Raw genomic sequence first — 21,962 nt, 5'->3', positions numbered from 1 at the left:
TAGAATATACGCGTAGTATTCCCTGTTTGTCGTAAAAGTCGACTGATAAATAAGGGATTGAATGACAACCAAATCTCATAAAAACCTATTTGTTACGAAAGCTTTAGGAAGAAAAGCTTGAACTTTTGGATTGTACATTTTATTCGTTTTCAAATGAACAAACCTCATGTACATTGGATAACATATCACGAGTAAGTAGATATAATTATAAATAATATTACAATCGATATATTAATATTAACCGCGTTTTTCATTAATTTAAGGAATTATTTTATAAAAATGTACGATCGAAGAATGACATTATTTAATGCATAAAAATGAATGGTAAATATATTTTATAGATAAATGAATTATATATGTATATATATATATATATATATATATATATATATATATATATACATATATACGCGTGCATACGCGCGAAACTAATTATGCGATAGTGATTGGTTAATCAAAATATAAATAATTTCATTTCGAATTTGTTTATGAAATGATAAAAAATTATTTTTTTTTTTTTTAAGAGAAATAATGAATAATTATAACAAAAAGAAGAATGCATAATTTGAAATAAAAGCGAGATGGAAAAAAGTTTGACATCGACCAATCAGAAGGCTCGATCGGCCATCTTTTGCGCAGAAGTAAAGATTAGTTGTATGCGTCGCCGATAGAGCGAGCTTGAGCCGAATTCCGGGTGATTTTGGACGAGCAGTCGGGTCCGGTCAGTCAGTGGTTACGGGACGACATGTTGGACGTATTTCTGTGATCGCTCGCGCGCGATAGTATTCGTGGCGCGACTTTTCATGTTTCTCTCGTGCGTGCCAGACGATAGACGTGTCCGAGGACAACGTCGATTAATGTGAAGTGTATTTGTGTGAAAGGAAAGCCACTTGGAGAGTTTGGCTTTACCAAACATGAGCTGGGGTACCGAGCTTTGGGTAAGTCTCTTTATGTCTTTTATATATATATATATATGTATATATAAACGTGTACACATACATATGTATATGTATATATGTGTTTCTTCTAGATAGAATATTTCTCTCTCTCTTTCTCTCTGGTCTTCAAGTATCTTTGTATCTCACTTTTCTTGTTTCGTGAGAGTAACAGAAAGGTATATATATGTATATATATATATATATATGCATATATACGGTCATTCCTCCTCTCGAGCTACTTCTGGAGAAACAGTCCGGGCGCGTTTCGCCGACACGTAATCATGGTGTGTATCCGAAAAACCAGTTCGCGGTACCTCGTTCCGACTACTTCGCCGTGCAGGAGTGTTTCGCCTTTTTGGTTGCTAGCCGTGGGCGATGTTCCTCTCTTCGTTTCTCTCTCTCTCTCTCTCTCTCTCTTTCGTTCTTTCTTCCATTTCGCTTTTACCCTCTCTCTTTTTCTATCTGGCTCCTTCTCTCCATCTCAATCGGGCGTGTGTGTAGTCTGTGCTCGGACTATCGTTGCCGTCGTCATCGCGATGCTCCTCTTGCTTCCATTCCCATGAAATCTCAGAAGGATACATCGTCTGAATATATAGCTTGCCGCTCGTTTTGTGACAGCCAAGAACGCCGCGTCGCGTTTTCTCTCGATTTTTTGAAGAAAATTCTTTTCCTCAGCTTCCTTGAAATCGCACCTTTGAACTTTTTTTCTTTTTCTTCTTTCTTCTTTTCAAGAAAATTTGTTTAGGGTTCGAATCACGCCAAGATGAATTTTCAACTTTTTTTAATTTATTTTTTTTATCTCTTTCTTTCTCGTTCCGATGGAAATAAATTACTATACGATAAGGTTATAAGACTGATGCGTCCAAAGAACAATATCTTTCTTTAATCTTTCTTTGATTTGAAAATTTCTTATATATTTGTTAGAAAAAGGTAGAGAATGAGACATCGGTATATTATATATATCGTCGTGTGCGTTGAAATTTTACGCGATAACGCGCAGACATATATCGTTCGAGCACATCGACATCTAGTACGTTACGCGAAACCGTGTGGAACGAGCAATCAAATCAACGCTTTTATGTATGTATGTAATACATAGAGATATGTGTGTACACAGCAGTATACACACGCACCGTATATATATATGTATGTATGTATGATGTATGTATGTATGTATGTATGTATGTATGTATGTATGTATGTATGTATATAGAATATAAAGTGAGGTTAGAGATTGACGGATAGAGATTTTTGCATGAGCATTCTCAATTGATTGCTGGAGGAGGGTCATGGAGGATTAGGAGGGAATGGATAACCGTATAAAAACACGCAATTCTTATATTTTTATTTATTTCAAATGTTATTCACATTTATTTCTCTTTTTCTTTCCGTAATGACGTCAAATTCTCTTATCTACATTACCTCGAATTCTATTGTCGCGATATACATATATAGCGTTTATTTCTCTCTCTCTCTCTCTCTCTCTCTCTCTCTCTCTCTCTCTCTCTCTCTCTCTCTCTCTCTCTCTCTCTCTCTCTCTCTCTCCTTGGTGATTGATTTAAGCGCGTGCCATGCGAGTGAAGTCGAGATCTTTGATACATGTATATCCAATAACAATGTTTCGTTGAAAAAGTGATAGAATTTTATATGGAAAATATTTCAAAATTCATAGCGTTCGAGATAAACACGATAGAGAGATGTATACGATCGATTAGTAAATGGAAGACCGAGAGGATAGGTCGATCTCGAAGTAATCCGAATCCGAATTCTCGAGGAGAGAGGTCGGCGGAAGGGAAGAGGCATGGTTTACGCGTGAGTAACTTGTAGTGATTCTATCGGTTCTTCTTTCGCACGCGTAGGTCGTTCCAAATTCCTTTGATCGCCATATGTATATACGTCGTACGTAGTACATGTTTGTATATATCTCTTCGCCTTTCTTCTCAAATTCGACGAAAATACGTTTCAAGAGGGAGAGAGGGAGAAAAGCTTTTGTTAAGATGCAAATTTTCATTCGACTTCTCTTCATTCGCATCGTATTATATTTCCATCGATAATATTCTTGATATTTTCTTTCGATTTGAATATTTTATCTCATAGTTTCGAAGAATAAGTATTTATTTCTAGGTTATGTCGTTTCACTTTTGTCCATCTTGCTGTTTCGAAGAAGAATTATTTATTTCTAGGTTAACTCGTTTAATCCCTTTGTGATTTCTTGTGAGTCTCAAAGATTTCTAGAATATTTTCCAAAATAAATTGCTACTTCGGTCAATAAAGACCGTCGTTAGTTAAATTCATAATAATTTACGCACAAATAAGCATTATCCTAAGATCTCCGCTTATATATTTATTTATTTATTTATTTATAGACGTTTATTATATTTAATATTGAATTTAAATAATATTCAAATGATGTCTTTTGAACATTCCAATTACGTCGCTATTATCGAAGGATTATAACGATCATCTTCGAAAGGAAGGAGATAAACGATCCTTCATCTCTCTTCGTAATGAGAAATAAAATGCAGAAAGAGAAAGAAGAAGCAGCGTACGATTACCGTTGAACTCTATTGTTCATTGCATCGTAAATTCTTAAGAAGGATCGTGCACCTGCAGCTTTACGCATTATTGCAAGGGCAACCAGAAGATCGACCATTACAGGAGAAACCCAAGCATTTTTATCTTTCTTTCAAAGGTTTCTTCTTTTCAAATTCTAGATAAATGAATTCTTCAACTAATACTTACTTTATTTTCCTTTTTGTGTATTTTCATTATTTAAAGTGTATATGAAATCGAAATTTTTTTTTTTTTTTCCTTACGAAACGAGGATACTTTATAGGTTAGCTTTATGATTATAGGACTGACTCGAATCTTTTCAAATTTACCATATTTCTTACGTCGAATTTTCAATGATTTAATACCTTCGAATGAATTTGTGCAAGGATCTTATTTTGAAATTTAACAAAAAGATCAATAATAAAATAATAACTATAATGACCAATGAGATAACTAATCGCTGATATAATGATTGAAATAATTATATAAGAAAAGCTTTTTTTGTTTTTCAGTTTTAAAATATTGAATCTAATAAAATGTAGTTTAACGCCATATATACATACGTATTATCCCCCATATATATATATATATATATATATATATATATATATATCGATCATCGATCTAACAATAAGAATGAATCGAGCGAGCGAGTATACACCTTGCATGAAATTTCTTCTCTCGTTCAATGTCATCCTCGTACTGCTCCCTCCATGATGACGATGTGTGTGTACTCTTTATAAATAATTCATTCTTGCATACCGCATCATCATTTTTGTTCTCCTACTGATGATTCTTTAGCACCAAGTATATGCATTCTTGTATTTCCTTTGATTTAATTATCTCCATTTTAAATAATTAATGTTGAATATTACAATAGTTATAAACACAAATATCTTTAAGATTCCTTTGAAATTCGTCCATATTTTTCCTATAAATGATAATAGTCGGTAAAATATTCCAATTTTATATGAAAATAATTGTGCGTTAGACGGACAAAATCTTTTCATTCGCAAAAAGAATCCATTTGTATTTTGAAATATGGCGGGCCGTCACGTGATCTCTATCGAAGCGCCAATTTTAATAATAATATAGGGATACCTAGAGATCCTTTTCTATTTCTCTGACTATACCATAAACGAGTATTATCACGATTCATTGACGTTTTACTTGTAGGCACTCGTGATTCATGATACAGGACGCGTTCATGTTTAACCGCTAGTTGAAGACAGCGTTCGTTGAGAAAGAGCATATAGGTACACGTACGAGGGGCACACCTTTTTGATGCTTTTCAAGCTAGCGAATCGTATTCACCATTCTTTTTTATTTTTATTTTCTCACTTAATCTATATTCGATCGAATCAACTCGCACGGTTATTAATCCTTTAAAACACACGTTGTCTATTTTATTATATTTATCGATAATATGATTTTTGGTTATGTTCATTGAAAAGATTTTATGATTCGTCGAAATATGATCGGTCGAGATCTGGTCGTTTTTTCTGGTCGATCAGATATTCTCTCGATAGCCATTGCGGAGGAGCCTACTCGAATGAACAGAAAACTACCGCAACGTCGTAAAAGCTGGCGATTAGTAAATTGGAATGTCAGAAATACCGGTACGTTGGAAATACTAGTGAGAGAAAGAGAGAGAGAGAGAGAGAGAGAGAGAGAGAGAGAGAGAGAGAGAGGGAGAGAGAGAGAGAGGGAGAGAGAGAGAGAGGAGAGGGAGGTGGGCCTTACCAAGAAGGCATCTACGGACATTCTCTCTCGTTCCTGTGCATGTGCGCGCGTTTAACATGAGAGTGGGGGGGAAATATAGTAGAAAAATATGTTACAGCGTGTAGTTACATCGTTATCGAGTTCGTAGTTAAAAATAATGTCATTAATTCTTATCCAAATAATTTCTTTTTACAATTTTTAAAAGGCAACAAGATATTTTTAATCAAACTGTATGTTTTTCTTTCGAATTTCGCGCTTCGACGTCGCGATATCACGTGACAACTGCACCCAACGCCATATTTCCAAAATGTCCACCAGACACGCGATTATACGAAAATAAAATTTTATTTTCGATAAAAAAAAAAGAAAAAAAGAAAAAAAAAAAGAGGATAGGCTAGATTGGACGCAGACGTCGAATTTAAATTACTTACATTTGCAATTTTATTTCTTTTTATTTATGTTTTTGTAATAATTCTTCAAGACGTAAAAAATTATATATATATATGTTCGTCCATGACATCGACAACTTTTTCCGGATCACCTACGCACGACTACTTTATATAGTAACACACCTCCACGGATTTATTATACTGCTCGCGGAGAAAATGGAAATCAAATGACGACTAAGGAAAATCGTGAAGGTTATGATGCACGTGCAACTTTCTCCGTAACAACGAACGAAATTATAGGATTGTCGTTTCTAACGTTTGGAATGCATTTCAAAGTTCTTTTTCATGACGTAAGAACTATGCGACGAAATATAATGATCTCCTTGACAACATTAGATAGTTTTTAAAAGATAATTTGGAAAAAATGTAAAAACAAGGAATATTCAACACGTTGAAGAAAAAATATTCTAATAAAATTCAAGGGAAAGAAAAGAACAAGGATAAAAAATATATGAATATCATGAAGTACGTTCGCATTTATAAAAATCATTATGTATTCTCAACATAATGTCTGCGCGGTTAAAAGTGAAACTCGTTTGACCAAAAGGCAATTGGCGAACGTGGACGAGCCAATAAAAATGAACGAAGAAACGTACTTGAAATCTCTAAAGAATATTAACGCACAGGATCATGTAGAAAAGTGTCGATAGATCGATATTGATGATTTACTTCGTATCTAATTACGGTCATAATACTCGGCATATATTTTTCTCGTCTTCGTACCGATCGTCTTATCTCATTTTCTTATCAATAGTCACATACAATCGTTTCTTTTTCTTTTTCTCTTATACGTACTAAGAAAATTATTTGTGAAATTTTTTTTTCTTAATCGTCCCTTTTTTATCTTTCCCCCTTTTGATATAGGCATATTTCAAAACGTGGAGATGCACAAATTTTATTCTTTCAACACACACTGTTATTTTTCTTTAAAAGATTATATATTTTTTCAGATTATATAAAGTATAGTAGTAAAAGGATAATGACGATAGCAAAAAATAATAATAAAAATAAAAGAAATTCAAAGGCGCAATGTAAAAAATTAATTTTTTTTTCGTTACGATTAAATCGATTAATTTTCATGATCGGAAGACCGTGAACGCATCGTAAAAAAGAAGTTTATTCCCCATGAGATATCTGGCACGTGTAGGAGAACATGGGAAAGGAAAAAGAAGTAACGTAGCGAGACTTTCCTCCTCCTCCTCCTCCTCCTCCCCCCTCTTTTGCGAGAGAGAGAGAGAGAGAGAGAGAGAGAGAGAGAGAGAGAGAAGAACGGTATGTAACGATCGTTCTGCGTTACGATGCGCATCCTCGCATACGTACGTGCGCGATTCTAAATACGCAATCGCGTAAAGATGTGTGTGCCGTGCATTTTAACGTTGACACCATCCATGGGATTAGCATCACAGCCTCCGAACTACGTGGAAAATTGCTTAGTGTTAAATATATAGATACGTATAGGACGTTGTACTCAAATCTAATTTTTCTTATTTTTCATATTATTGAAAAATATTGTTAAACGGGATAAATTTTCTTTCCCAAAAATTTTTTTTTTTATAATCACGTATATATTTGGAGCATTTTTATTTTTATGCATAAAGATATTTGCAGATATGAAGATTTATAAGAAAAGTTTTGCGAAAGTCTTGATATCTTTTCTCGTCATTCCCACGTTCTGTATATAGGAGAATAAAAGCAACCTAGTAAAGTGTTACGAATATTTGCGTGTGTGGATATTGTGTAGTAGGTTCGACAAAAAATTTTTGCTCATTCCCTTTTTCTTTTCTTTTATTTTATTTGAAAATACTTTTTAAAAATAATACAGTTTCATTCAGAAATAATCTGTATAGGTATATTTTTATTTTTAATAATAGTTATCGATAAATTCCCCGCTCATGGTCGCGTGCCAAACTACGAGAAATACATTACTTTACAAGTTATTGAAAAGATTTGGCGGGAAAAATGGTTGAAGACGAGGTATCTCGTTGAAAGTATTTTTATAGACTTCTTCTTCTTCTTCTTCTTCTTCTTCTTTTTTTAATCTTTCTTTCTCTTTTTTTCATCTTTTTTCGATTTAAAGAAGATGAAGTTTGTTCTTTGTGAAGCCGAGGATACATACGGAGAAGAAGAAGAAGGAGAAGAAGAAGAAGAAGAAGAAGAAGAAGAAGTGGTGAGGCGAAGAAATCTCAGGGATTCCGGAGAGAGGAGAGGCACTCCTTCTTTCCTTAACTAGCGTGTCCCTCTTGCAGCCGGTTTTCGCTCTTCTGTGCTTCGAGACTAGCTGCGTCAGGACCGCATTTCCTTTTTATTTATTTTATATATATATACACACACACACACACACACACACTTTTTTGTTCATTCTTCCTTCTTTCTTCCAGCATCGGTCGAGGTGGTCACCATTGAAACGATAAATAAAATGATATTTTTTTAGTTTATTTATTTATTTTTTAGAAAGAAATATTGAAATTCAATCGTTTATTTTGTCTTAACTGTCGGAGGGCAACCTTGATTCTTTTTTCAAGATCGTTCTCATAGAATCTTTCATGAAATTTTAATTCTTTGTCGAATATAAATGAGATTTTCATATAAATAGAAACATTTAAATATGTACGTGCATATAAGGTAACGTAGAAGTTATTTTCGAATAAAGTAGTAGGTATTAAAAATTCGTGGTTTTTTCGTTTCGCACCATATTTCAGAATCGAAATAAATTCGATTTCTATGTGAAAAACTTTTGTCCATTTAGTGGCGTACACACAATAATTTTCAAATAAAATTGTACTTTTTAAAAGTCAGCTTTATAAATGAAAATGTATTTATTTTTTAATTATACCTCAATGAAACTTAACTTTTCTCTTTTATTTTTCAATCCTTTTTTTTTTATTTTATTTTTTTTTATTTCTTTAATGAAACGGCTTAATTTAATCAAATCTTCATCCTCTTCGTTTTGTAGTCGTCGTTAAGTTAGTAAGCGAGTGCGTTCTTGGCTGCCTGGTATTTATAGAGATTCGGCGCGATGCGTGGGCGGGGCAAGTTCGCAAGAGTATACTCTCTCTCTTTCTTTCTTTCTTTCTTTCTTTCTTTCTTTCTTTCTTTCTCTTAGATATCTGCATCGGTACTTGAATGAGAAAAGAGAGGGGCGAAAAAAACAAAAAAGTACAACCTTCACATATCGCGTGCGCATATGTGTGTTGACATGCAGATAGACACGATAGAGAACATTCAATGAACATGATGCCAAGCAATAATTGTATAACATTAGGAACATACTCACGGGATGAGCCGAAAAGTTCTCAGCTGAGTTTAAAAAATCAATTACTCTCTTTCTTTTCCCATTTTTTTCAAATTTTCAACACACGTATGTATATGTAGGTATATATAAAAAGAGACACGATAAAATTCTTTGAACATGATACCTAGCTTTGTGACAGAGGAAGCATGGTTGGAGAAAGGGTTGAAAAGGTTCCTTGACACGATACATGTAACTCTGTGCTGTGGCGATACGCTACGTTGCATATCTCTCTCTAGCTTTGTAGTAAGCGATTCGTTGTAATCGTATGAGCAACGAAGCCCATCGTCTTTTCTCTGAGCAAACTTATCGGGTTTTGGTCTTAGAATTGCTTTCTTTACTTTCTCGAAGCGTGTTAAGGACACTGACGATCAAATGCAAATCATATACATATTTAATATATGTACACACGCGCACACATTTGTATATCAGGAAGAAATGCGATCATTTTCTCAATTCGCATGGTCGCAGCAATGTATTACTTGTGATTATGGTTAGTCTGAAATAAAAAAAATAACGACGCGATCTTTCTCGGTTACTATCTAGACTTTAACGTTACATGTGCCATCGCGCACGCACGTGTGTGTACGTATGTATATATACTTGTTGTTTATTCTCAACGTCAGTACAGATGTAAAGATACGTAGTTGGTTTTGCGTAAGAAGTCAAGTGTACGATTTTTTTTTTTTTTTGGTTCATTCTAAGATTCAATAAATGTAGTTCCAATACATCATTTTATATTATTAGTATTATATACTTGTTTTCTTTTTACTTGATTTGTTTTCTTTCTTTTTTTTTTTTTTTTTTTTTTTTAGCGCACGCGTGCGTGTCCGTGTAAGAGATTTAGTTCGGTCAGTCGATAATGTAAGAAGTTTTAATAAAAGATATTGAAAATACCGTAAAACATATTATTACAACTGAAATGATAATAATATTAATGGAATAATTGAAAGCATATATAGTGATTCATAAAAAAGAAATAGAATAGATCGGACCCAATATTATTACATTAACCAATAAATCATGTCAATATTTTTCCATTAAAAAATTATAAATTATACAGAAAATTATTTATTTGCATATAAAATATCGCAATTTTCGAAACTGTTTTATTAATCGATACAAGACATCTTTATTTTCACTACAATTATAATTTATAATTTATATTTTATTTCGTCCAAAACGGCATAATATCGCGTTCTACATACAACGAATAGCTCGAAATAACATCTACGTTCGTTCGTTCTTATCAACGGCTGCATCCTCCAGAGATATCGAAGTTGAGATTATTTTGAAGTTCCACTTCATTAAACCGCTCTCTCCTCTCTCTCTCTCTCTCTCTCTCTCTCTCTCTCTCTCTCTCTCTCATTCTTACTATCTCATTTTCATGTTAAAACAACGTTAATGACAAATTACTAACTGTGGATGATTCACAAGAGAGTTACTATTAAAAAAGTATACGAAAAGGTCGATGATTCATTGGTGTATGTATGTATATATAGATATGAAATGATCACGTAGCCTTCGAGATAACGAGTGTACGACCCCATCTCATGAAAAAGTGATTTCGAGTAGAGATGGAGTTTGACGAGGGCACTCGACACTTTGAGAACGGGGTTGTATCGTTTATTCGTATCAGGGTGTGTAATATGTATTTTGAGAATGAATATAAATAGTTGAATCAATCAACCTCTTGCAATATAATTCGATCAAGTTGAGAGATGTCAAATCCAAAATTATTAGTACTAAAAGAAAAACGTGTATTTTCGTGTTTCACTTAAATTTTTTTTACAGTTATTTAATTTAAATATGTATTTCATTGAAGATTAAAATTCAATGATCACATTGATGCGTCATAAAAAGTAATTATGAAATTGTGATTCGTAGAGTCAAACGTATCATTGCGTTTAAATTTAGCACCAGAGAAATAGTAGTATAAAACGTAGATTCTTTATGGAAATTTCTTAGACGTTACTGCCTAGCCTGTCTTTTACCTCATCCTCGAATTATATTCTTGCGCCATTGATGGAACGATTTCCTAAGACATCTGCGTCATCCATTTTGATCGAGCTTTCGTCAAACAGAATGAGACAGCTTGCTATGTTTTATCATCCTCCCCTCTCTCTCTTTTAAAATAATAATAATAATAATAATAATAATAATAATAATAATAATAATAATAATAATAAGAGGAAGAAGAAGAAGAAGAAGAAGAAGAAATAGGATCTTTCATTTTGCGTGGGGACCCCTTGTCCTTTGATACGTCCCTGTTGTGTTGCAAGCTTCTTACCACAATAATACCAACTGAAATATTTTACTCAACCATTGGTAGCATTTGCGAGTTGATTATATTTCTTGATATGCGACAGCATTCTTGAGTATTCGATTAAACATTTAGGTTATTTTTAATGTCCGCTTAATTAGAAGATTATATCAATTCAATTCTCCAAAAATAATTATAGATACGATCGCGTGTATATATATATATTTATAAAATTAAAAGAAAAATAGAACGTCTGAATTGAAATTCGATCGATAAAAAGAAGAAAGTTTAAATGTTAAATCACGAGTATTTGTTGTTAAAGAAAAAAAAAAAAAAAGAAAAGTATGTCCTTTAGACAATCGGATTCAAACGTAAAAGGGTGTAAATATAAATCGTTTCGCGTCGAATGCGATTCAATTTATCTTTGATTACGCTCTCTGCGCACTTGTGCGGAGACGTCGGACCCGATTTACGAGCTGCTATTAAAAGCTTCGAGAGGAAGCATCTGTTTATGCTTGGTGAAAAGAAAGCATTCAAATTCCGACATCATCCCGTAAAGATGACTCGATGAAAGTTCGTAGACAACAAATTTCCATCTTTTTTGTTTTTCCTTCGAATCTTCGAATCGCATAAATTCGATAAGGAATCATAGTATTTCGAAGAAAGAAAAAGAAGACATCTTACAATGAGAATCCCTATGACATAATTATAAGATTGAAAATTTATGATTTATTTTGTCAAGAAAGAAAAAAAAATGCAACCACACGCTCTTCGTAAAGCTTTCACAGAGCACGAAGAGTTTCTTCTTTCGCACGTTTACTTGAACGAGGATGTACCTTAGAGAGAGAGAGAGAGAGAGAAAGAGAGATATTTGGGACAGGGTGTTTGCGACGTAAAATCTGCTTATTAAATGCAATTAGCATGGTTTCGCATTTTAGTGGATAAACGAGTGTTGATCCTCTCTCTTTCTCTTTTATATAAAGAAAGAAGGATGGGAGAGAGAGAGCCCATATCGTCGTCTTTTCTCTTCGTACATGCCAACGGTCCTCGTATAATACGTATTTCTGTTTGTCTGTCTCTCTTTTTTTACTCTTTCCATCGAAGTACGTTGGTATAGAGAAATGCAGGATCGATAGGGCGGAGGGTGGAGCACCCCAACACAATTTCATGACTCATAATGCACACTCCGTTCGAACTCGTAAGCTTTCTCTCTCTCTCTCTCTCTCTCTCTCTCTCTCTCTCTCTCTCTCTCTCTATGTACACATGCTTTATCCTTGGCTCGTCTATTGTCTTCGCACGCCTTCCTTCGTGCTATTTTTATTACGAAATTACGTAGCCACGATTCGAGTGTCCAACGATCGTACTCGCTCTCATTAACCATTCAGTAAATTTGATTAGATCTTTTTATTTTTATTTCTATTTTCTTTTTTCATTCATATTATTAATATGTAAAGATTTGCAAAGAGAAATTTAAATTGAATTTAGCTTATCGATCGAAACAATGGAAGTTTAAAATCGATCGATCGAATTAAAAATTAAACTAATGAAGTGGAAATAAATCAATGAAAAATAAAAATGAGAAATCATATGAAAAATAATTTCGAATATTCTGAGATCGAACGAATAGATAAATATCTTAAACAATTTTTCATTATTTATTTTCTGCAAAAATAGTTATCATACCTCGAGTAGAAAAATCTGAGGAGTGTAAAAGAGTAACAGGTTCTGCTTCGAGTATCTCTCTCGAAATTTTGGCTACCTGCCTCGTGTGCAATCCAGATAATACGAGAACCTAAAATATTATCACTCTCTCCCTCTCTCAACTTATCTACGCGTCTATTTTCTTTTTTTCTTTTTTAAGCGAAATAGATTCAAAAATGGCGTTGACCGTGACGTTAGAAGAATCGAAGTTTCGACCTGGTCGATATATCGAAAAGATCGAAAAATGAAATCCCTTAATTGTTGACTGAAACATTAGCGACCAATTGCGTTTTCGGATAATACAAGAGGTTAGAATTTTATCTTATTTTCCCTCTCTTTCTACTTATCTATATGTATATCTCGTTCTAAAGAAGGACAAACTCAAGAACGGCCTTTGTGCCGTTCAGAAGGTTAGATCAACGTGCAAGTGCATCGTTTCCCGAAAAGGTCGAACCAGGGTGACTCATCATAGAATAAAGAAAGAGAGGCACAGATCGAGTGAGAGAGAAAATATATAGATATATATATATACATATACTCGAGGCCGCGCAGGCGGTGCGTTTTCCACGTATCGACCTGCGGGACGGCAGAAACGACAGGGATTGGTCGGGCAAAGGGCCGCTTTACGCTCGTTCACCCGGACTTTTCTCGTTAGAAATCGATTAGTGACTAGAGGAAGACCCCGTTTTTTTATTGTCAACCATCTTTTTTTACTCCGCCGATGAAATATCATTTTTCGACCTCACCACATTATAATCTCACTTTTCGAATTAATCTCGAAAGTTTCTAATCTCGTTATTACAATTTGTATGATATGTATATATATATATATATATATATATATATATATATATCATGGTTATCAAGTTATTAGAAAGTTGAAAAGTTAAAAAACGAAATGTTATATATACCACTTTCCTTCGAATTTATTGCGCATAGTGTAACTGACCACGGAAGTCTACTATCTCTTTCTCTCTCTCTCTTTCTCTCTCTCTGTGTTGGAGCGTTTGTATAGCTGCGTACGAGTGTCGCGAAACATATATATATATGTATATGTATATGTATATGTATATACATATGTATAGGGTGCTTCGGTTTATACAACGCAACACTTGTTTGTAATATCTCCCTTGTTTCGAATGATACGATAAAATATCAAAGAAAGAAATTTATTTGATTGTAGGTAAACGATATTCTGATTAATATAAAATGTTCTTTTTCACGCACAGATGCGCGCTGATATGTTAATTATTATTTTTAGCTGGCATAACCTATATACACGTAACTTTAGGATATATGATAAATATCGTTTTTAATTGCGATTGGTTGTCATAATATCCATCGTGTCCTTTCTCTAAGAAATTACTAATTTAAAAAAAAGACCATTATGTTTGTATCGTGTAAAATATCGATCATATTAATCGAGAAACAAAGATGGAGAGTACGTAGAAATGATGATCCAAGATTCTTGAATGGCCATTATGTACTATTCGTCGTTGGAAATGAAAGTAACGTGTTTCAAATACTAACACTCATACGTATGTATATACATATTTAGAAACACACGATTAGTTTCTGCCTCGACCACTCGTTAACACAACACATACGTACGTACACACACAGAGCAGCAGAAGAATGGTACCGTTTTGTCCTTAATCCGCAACTAGCGTAAACGTAGAAAGACACTATATCGTCCTTGAACGATCGAGCTCGCATTCTCCATTTCTTGTTTCGTCGTCCAAGTCCTTCAAACTTTCTCATTAGAAAATTAATAAAAATGTTGTGCGCGTTAACAAATGAAATATATTATTATAATCATTCGTATTGGTGAAATTGATCAATCGATTAATTAGCGAATTGTTTTCATTCATCGAGGAAAGTTTAAAAACAAATTGTTAGGTTATGGAATTTATTGAAACGTTTAGCATTGTTTGTATTAGTATTTCTTAGAGATTTTGAAGAATGATAAAGAAGAGCCACAAGTTCTCATTAAGTGCTCGAAGTTTCACTTTTCGTGCCGCGTCGCTAAATATCTTACGAAATTCTTCATTGTGAAGAACGAACGTGGAAAACTTGTTTTGCGTGTGTGCAAGATATTTTTTTTTCTTTGACTCTCGTTCAATCATCAGTGATTATTGTCTTATTAACATCAGTAATGGGAATATAATCGTTTCTTAGAAAAACGTTAAAATTTCTGTCAAAAAATTCGCTTCTTATCGACTTCTTATAACGCATTAATAATAATTAATAAAATATACATTTGTTTTGTTAATTATTACAGGACCAGTTCGACAATCTATCCCATCATACGCAAAAAGGGATAGACTTTCTCGAGAGATATGGACATTTTATTCGTGATCGATGTGCCATCGAGGTGGAATATGCGGCCAAGCTCAGGTATCCAATGATTATTTATTTATTTATTTATTTAATTAATTATCTCTCAGCTTTCTTCCTGTGTGTGTGTACAACGCGCGCGCGCATTAGTAAGAACGAAGCTTTACTCAAAGTTAATACATTAATACTTTGAATGGAACATCCTGTATAATAAGTGAGTCTCACGCACCCTACAGAGTTCAGGGACTCGAGTTGTAATATTGTATTAAAGGTCCCCTTGTTTGTTCCCTGAATGCCGGTCTATGTAACGTGTATTACATACTTTTGTTCTCTATCGGGTGTGTCTCTCTCAAGAAGACTTAGTGGTTACTACGTATGTATACGTACGTATGTACCAACTGCTTTTATGTCTTCTCTTACACCTATGAGAATATGTTTTATCTGTGTGCGTTGATAGTCCTTCGTTGCGTTTTATCGCGTTATCTCGTTCCATGTAGATAAATCGAAAATTCGTCGATAGAGTAGTCTTTTCTAAAGAGATCATTTATTATTTGAGGATATCTTTGGGTTATCGTATGACGAATCTGCTGTTAATTCCTTCTGAGAAATCTTTTTTTTTTTTTTTATCTTTTTACGAGAAGTTTTGTATTTTTCAGAATGCTTGCAAAAAATTATTTCGTCTTTTTTTCCTTCTTTCCTTGGAAGAATCGATCTAAAATATTGAAAATTGTGACATTATTTGGCCCATTGCAATATTCATCCATTCAGATTTATTATTACATTTTTAAGAACGTACGTTGCACGTAATGTTCCTGTGCAATGTGCACTGTGATTTGACAAGATCAAGTTAAATCTATGGGTACATTAATGTCCTTTGTATATTTAGATAGGATCGTACGTTGATGATTATATGTGCCTTTCATTTTTATTTCTATGTCGATAGAAACGTATCATTTGTCTTGTTTCCGATTCTCTTATATCGGTACAACGCACGACCTACGTGATTTTCTTCTACGAAATTTTTCATAGAAATAAATTTACTGACTTATCCTTTATCAACCCTAAAACCTTGAATAATCTTGTAAATAATCTCGAGTTTATATGGTATCAAATATTTTGAATCCTACAAATAAATATACAACGCGATTCGCGTTTTTAAGCAGAGGTGTAAAAGTAGAATAGACAAAGTATGATGTGATAATATTTTAATGATACTAAGGTTAGATCATAAAACTCTGAATCGTTTAGATATATATCCAAGCCAATAATATTGTTTCGTTTCTCTTTGCAGACGTCTCGTGAAGAGTTATCAGCCGAAAGAACCGAAGAAGAAAGAAGAGGAGGAGGATTATAAGTGAGTACCAGGCAGTCTTAGACACGTAAGAAGACGATCGTGCCTCTCGTGATGTTCACGTTATGAGTCTCTCTCTCTCTCTCTCTCTCTCTCTCTCTCTCTCTCTCTCTCTTTCTTTTTTTCTCTTATTGGATGCTACAGAATCGTTCTTAATGATCGTTTGTACGATGACTACTGACGTTGTTGCTGCTAAGAAAACAAAGTATTAGGGCGACTTGAACATTTTTTGATATCAAAAATGAATAATAAGCTTCTTGCTTCTCTGCATTATTCTATGAAAATTGGTAGAGAAGTTATTAATATTAATAGAAACAATTGTTAGATCTAATAGAACGTGGAAGAACATTTAAATGTCTTCTGTGTAGAAAAAGAGATGTTATTTTTTAATTTAATTTATAATCAACTTTCTTGTTTATTTTTCTTCATAGATACAGCCCATGTCGGGCCTTTAAAATGGAATTAAATGAAGTGAACGACCAAGCTGGCCAGAGGGAGGTCATTGCGGAAAATTTGCAAGCTACCGTTCTACGGGAATTGAACATACTTGTGAAGGATTTCAAAGAAGATCGTAAAAAGTATTTGCAAGAGGGTATCAGATTGAGGGCAGCATTGGCCGGACAAATTGGTAATTTGGAACGAGCTAGAAAAGCATATGAGAAAGCTTTTCGTGAAGCGGAAAGAGCTGTTGAAAATTATCAGAGAGCTGACGCTGATCTGAATCTTTCTAGAGCCGAGGTATAGTTATAACGCGTTGATAACGCGTTTTCTCATAAATAAGAATAATTTTTTAATACTTGTTTCATGACAGTTATCCATCGAAGATCGTTGTAGTAACACTTTTGTTATTTATTATAATAGGTAGAAAAGCAGAGGATGAACATGACCCTGAAAACGCAACAAAGCGAAGAAGCAAAGACGGAGTACGCCAATCAGTTGCAAAAGACAAATGACATGCAAACGTTGCATTATCATACGTCCATGCCAGAAGTATTTCAGCATCTACAGGTAATACCTATCGGTAAATATGTATTCTTTGAAATATAATATATTAATGTTCATTAATTTCCGCTTTCATTAGGAATTAGATGAGAAGAGAATAAAAAACATGCGAAATTATATGATCAAGTCAGTGGAAATCGAACGTGCAGTTGCGCCAATAATCGCTCAATGTTTGGATGGAATTGAAAAGGCAGCGAATGAGATTAACGAGAAGGAAGATACGTTGTTAGTTATCGAACGGTATAAAAGTGGTTTCCAGCCGCCAGGAGATTTTCCATTCGAAGATCTTTCCGTTGCCAAGACGTACGATAGTAACAGTCAATTATCACAACCTGCGATGCAGCCGATACATAATCATCTGACAGTAAAGGGAACTGTATCCGGTGGGAAGATCAAAAAGAGAGTTGGACTTTTTGGAATTTTTAGTAGCAATAAGGTGAATATTTCTTTCTTGTTATTCGTTTCATTTATCACTAATTTGTAACCTCCTTCCATATATCGATGCAGAATTTATCTCAAAAACGTAAGGGCTATGGGGAATATGATGAAGCATGTTTTCTTCTCTTTCTTCTTTTTCTTTTACCTTTATCCTGAGTTATATATATATATATATATATATATATATATATATTTATTTATTTATTTATTTATTTATTTATTTATTTATTTATTTATTTATTTATTTATTTATTTATTTATTTATTTATTTATTTATTTATTTATTTATTTATTTACACACGCACACACACGCACGCGCGCGCGGTTGTATATGATATTATCGAAAAAGAAGAAGAAGCTTGTAAAATTTATAATGCACATTGTTGTTTTTCATCAAGCATGCATTTACAATGAATTTTATTCCTTTTAACGAGTCAAAGTACGTTCTTTTCTTTTCTTTCGTAACGTCACAAAATATAGATATTATTTTGCTTTGTTTCTCTTTATTTCTTTCTCATTATGAATATGTACATGATATTCGTTGCACAGAACTTCTTTTTAAGAGAATGTAACTTCTTTTTCTTCTGTATATTTTATTAATTTGGTGGACGGTTCGATCTGCCTGCGGTCTCTCTTGTTTCCAATCATCCATGGGCTATGAATTTGGATATTATCGCATTTAGTAAGTACACCGTAGATGGCTTGATCGTCCGTCACTTTGCAATCTTAACAAATCCTGCACTTGAAAACTGTGACTGTGAGTTTGTTTATCATTACGAATGTTTTATCTTCGAGAGTAAAAGTTCAACTGATTGAGAAATATTATTAAAAGTATACAAAGGGTATCACTATTTGAATTTTTACTCTATGTAATCATTAAAATACTACTTCCCCATTTATATGCTGAATGAAACGCTTTTGGAATTTGTTTCATGCGAACAACAGAAGTTGATCGAGGTGTGCATAGCTTTAAAGGTCTGTCCTCCTTCTCTATACAAAATGGCCATTATTCTTTTAATAAACATCCTCCTTATTATATTCATTCCTTTGAAGCCAATTTATTTTCTTTAATTTCATATGTCAAATTCTAGTTTCTAGCGTTATTAGTGATTCATATGATATATGTCTATGTATATATATATATATATATATATATATATATATATATATATACATGTATATGTGTATATATATGTATGTATATATATATGCGCGTGTGTGTATACACACATACGTATTATAGCTTAATAATCAATATATTAATTTGTGTTCCGTTAAATAACAGGATTGATGCGTTGCATTTGTGACATGCTTTTTTCTCATGTAGTCCTCTATTTCACTTGATAGTTTTGTCATTGAACTTTGCAATTACATAAATTGAAACATTTCAGAACAACGTGCCTGGTTATGGCGATGGCGCAAAGGAGGACTGCAGCGATTTACCTCCAAATCAACGGAAGAAAAGATTGCAACACAAACTCGATGAAATTCAGGCCAAGATTCAACAGGAAACTGCAGCAAGAGATGGTTTGATGAAGATGAAAGGTGTCTACGAGCAAAATCCAGCATTAGGTGATCCAATGAGTATAGAAGGACAATTGAATCAATCTAGCAATAAATTGGACAAACTTGGTGCGGAATTAGCAAAGTTTCAAGGTTATTTGGAAGAAGCCATGCGCGCCGGTGTTAGCTTATCCAGGTAACGTTGCAAACGCGCGTAGTAATAATAAAAGAAAGAAATTTTCATTGAAAATATCATTTTTATTTCCTTTCAGTCCAAGTCAAGTCCAACGAAAGCCTACGAGTAATGGCTCAGCGACAAGGCCATTAAGTTCAAGAAGATCCAGTCATTCGGGAGGAGAAGAAAGTCTTTCAAGATCAGCTTCTGATTCTAGTGTTAGTAATGCGAATGCGAATCAGCCAGTTCATAAAAAGAGTGCGCCAGGTACTCCTCAACCAAGCCATGGGTAAGCAAAGCATTTCAATAAGAAATAATAAATAGAAAATAAAAAATGTGTAGTAATTTCGTTGAAAAACAAAAAAGAAGATTCATTTGTACATTGAAAAAAGAAAAAAAAAAGTAGAGAAGAATATTTGTCTAAGACCAATAGACAAGATTTTGCTTTACGGTACTGATGCACAGTTCCACGAATAGCCCGGAATCTGGTCTTGGAGAATCAAGAACGTCACTTCCTGGAAGTGGAGGAGAAGAATATTATGTTGATGAGATAGATGCACAACCGCCATTAGGAACCTGTAGAGCACTTTATCCTTTCGACGGTAGGCATACAAACCTTTAAAATATTAATTTTAAAGGATTTAAGAGATTGGCATTAAAAAAAATCATCGTTTTTAGCTACTAGCGAAGGTTCTATACCAATGTACGATGGTGAAGAATTGTATATGATCGAATTAGACCAGGGCGATGGATGGACACGTGTTCGTCGTATCTCTCAACCAATCGAAGGATTTGTACCAACATCATACATAGAGTGTCACCTGTACAATACATAGCCGCTCCTTTTAGGTCATTAAATGAGATACCTAACTTCAAAGCGCAATGATCAATCCAGTGTTATGGTTCAATGCGAAATTTTTGAACTTTAATGCTAAGATTTCTTCAAGTTTGCTCGATGAAGTTATTCATTCGAGTGCTAAGAAGCGTTGGCTTAATTATTGGCACTGGGCTTATCAATTTCTTTCTATTCTTAATTAGGAAAGTCTAATCGTCTGATATTGACACGTGCTAATATTTTCAAGTTTGGAGAATTGCCAACGATATGACGACGACGACGACGACGATGACGACGACGATGATGACGACGATGACGACGACGACGACGACGATGACGACGACGACGACGACGACGATGACGACGATGACGACGATGATGATGATGATGATGAAGACGACGAAGAGGATGATAATGGCCAAATATATCCAACGCCATTTGCTCCATTTTTCTAATTTCTAAAGAGAACAAAGACCGAACAAAAAGAAAAAAGAAAGAAAGTTCTGCTTTGTTAACACAAGCAAAAAACAAAGCTTCCCATTAAAATGTACTTGCTTGGGACAGATCAAGTTCTATACAATTTTATGTTTGTATAGTTACATACAGTAGGATTCAATCGCGCACTGATACTTGAAGCTTCCAAATTACACTTAATCCTTCTTGTGTCGCCTAGATAGACGAATGAATCGTCTAATTTGACGGTCACAAATAATAAAAGAAGAAAAAAAAAACAAAACTATGTGCTGTTTACTTTTAGATAACGCACAAGTAACAAAGATTTGTGACTCTATCGAAGAAAGTAAATGTCTTATTGCATAGTATTTATTTGGCCCCTTTCTTCGTTTCATTTTATATAGAACAACTGTTGTGCGAGTTTGACTTTCTTTTTGTACCGAATTATAATTATTGAAGATTTATAGCTGACTATGCTCAGGGACAGACCTTACGAAAAATGCCAGGAGAACAAGAAGACTGATTTATATTCTTTTCTTTTTTTTCTTTTTTATTTCTCCCCCTTTGCGTTTGCATCAATTTTGGATTTCTCCATTTACTTCCTCTCTTATCCTTTTGTATAAAAATATTTATATTATTCATTTTTAATTAAAAGAAAATATTCTTACAAATTTTCCCAATTTTTAAGTAATCAACATCAATTCTCTTATTCCTTAAAAAGGAATTTTTTATTTCTGTTGAAGAAAAAAAAGAAAAAAAAAAAATAAATAAAAAGAACTTGAAGATTATAAATTGCTAATGTTAATGAACACATGTACGACAAGGTCTGACCCCGGAGCGTGTCTTCTTCTCTTTAAAAAAAAAAAAAAATCTTTAGGAAAAAGAAAAAAAGAAATACGTCTGAGTGTGAATTAGTTAGGGTATAGATTTCTGTACATAATATTCCGTGGAAA

The 21,962-nt window shown here is 33.7% G+C and overlaps 2 protein-coding genes across 14 annotated transcripts in view; one reads left to right on the top strand and one right to left on the bottom strand.

The window, feature by feature from the left end:
* The first annotated feature begins 29 nt into the window (after positions 1 to 29).
* Positions 30 to 21,786, top strand: Cip4 (formin-binding protein 1-like Cip4). 11 transcript variants are annotated; one of them, XM_085662540.1, is made up of 13 exons: positions 30 to 191; positions 525 to 938; positions 7,740 to 7,829; positions 15,197 to 15,312; positions 16,544 to 16,606; positions 17,035 to 17,341; positions 17,465 to 17,611; positions 17,685 to 18,041; positions 18,989 to 19,018; positions 19,435 to 19,742; positions 19,819 to 20,010; positions 20,187 to 20,323; positions 20,400 to 21,786. In XM_085662540.1, exons 2-13 carry the CDS (start codon positions 915 to 917, stop codon positions 20,555 to 20,557), a joined length of 1,929 nt encoding a protein of 642 aa, XP_085518666.1. In that variant the 5' UTR covers positions 30 to 191; positions 525 to 914; the 3' UTR covers positions 20,558 to 21,786. The 11 variants fall into 11 exon arrangements, with proteins under 11 accessions (XP_085518666.1, XP_035730323.1, XP_035730325.1 ...); XM_085662537.1 differs by lacking the exons at positions 30 to 191; positions 525 to 938; positions 7,740 to 7,829 and adding an exon at positions 2,564 to 2,750 and having other exon boundaries at positions 20,400 to 20,570; positions 20,804 to 21,786; XM_035874425.2 differs by lacking the exons at positions 30 to 191; positions 525 to 938 and adding an exon at positions 7,607 to 7,636.
* The window catches only part of Sclp (leucine rich repeat containing protein 20 sclp), an 8,300-nt gene continuing 7,724 nt past the window's right edge, over positions 21,387 to 21,962 (bottom strand). For all 3 annotated transcript variants that reach the window (XM_085662547.1, XM_085662546.1, XM_035874464.2), the window contains one exon: positions 21,387 to 21,962. This exon is cut by the window's right edge and continues 2,725 nt beyond it. The gene's annotated coding sequence lies outside the window, so the exon portion shown is untranslated.

This window comes from Vespa mandarinia, chromosome 18 (genome assembly GCF_050613455.1).
Source record: "Vespa mandarinia isolate Hongniang chromosome 18, ASM5061345v1, whole genome shotgun sequence".
Taxonomy (NCBI): domain Eukaryota; kingdom Metazoa; phylum Arthropoda; class Insecta; order Hymenoptera; family Vespidae; genus Vespa; species Vespa mandarinia.
This window is presented reverse-complemented; position numbering and strand designations above follow the sequence as displayed.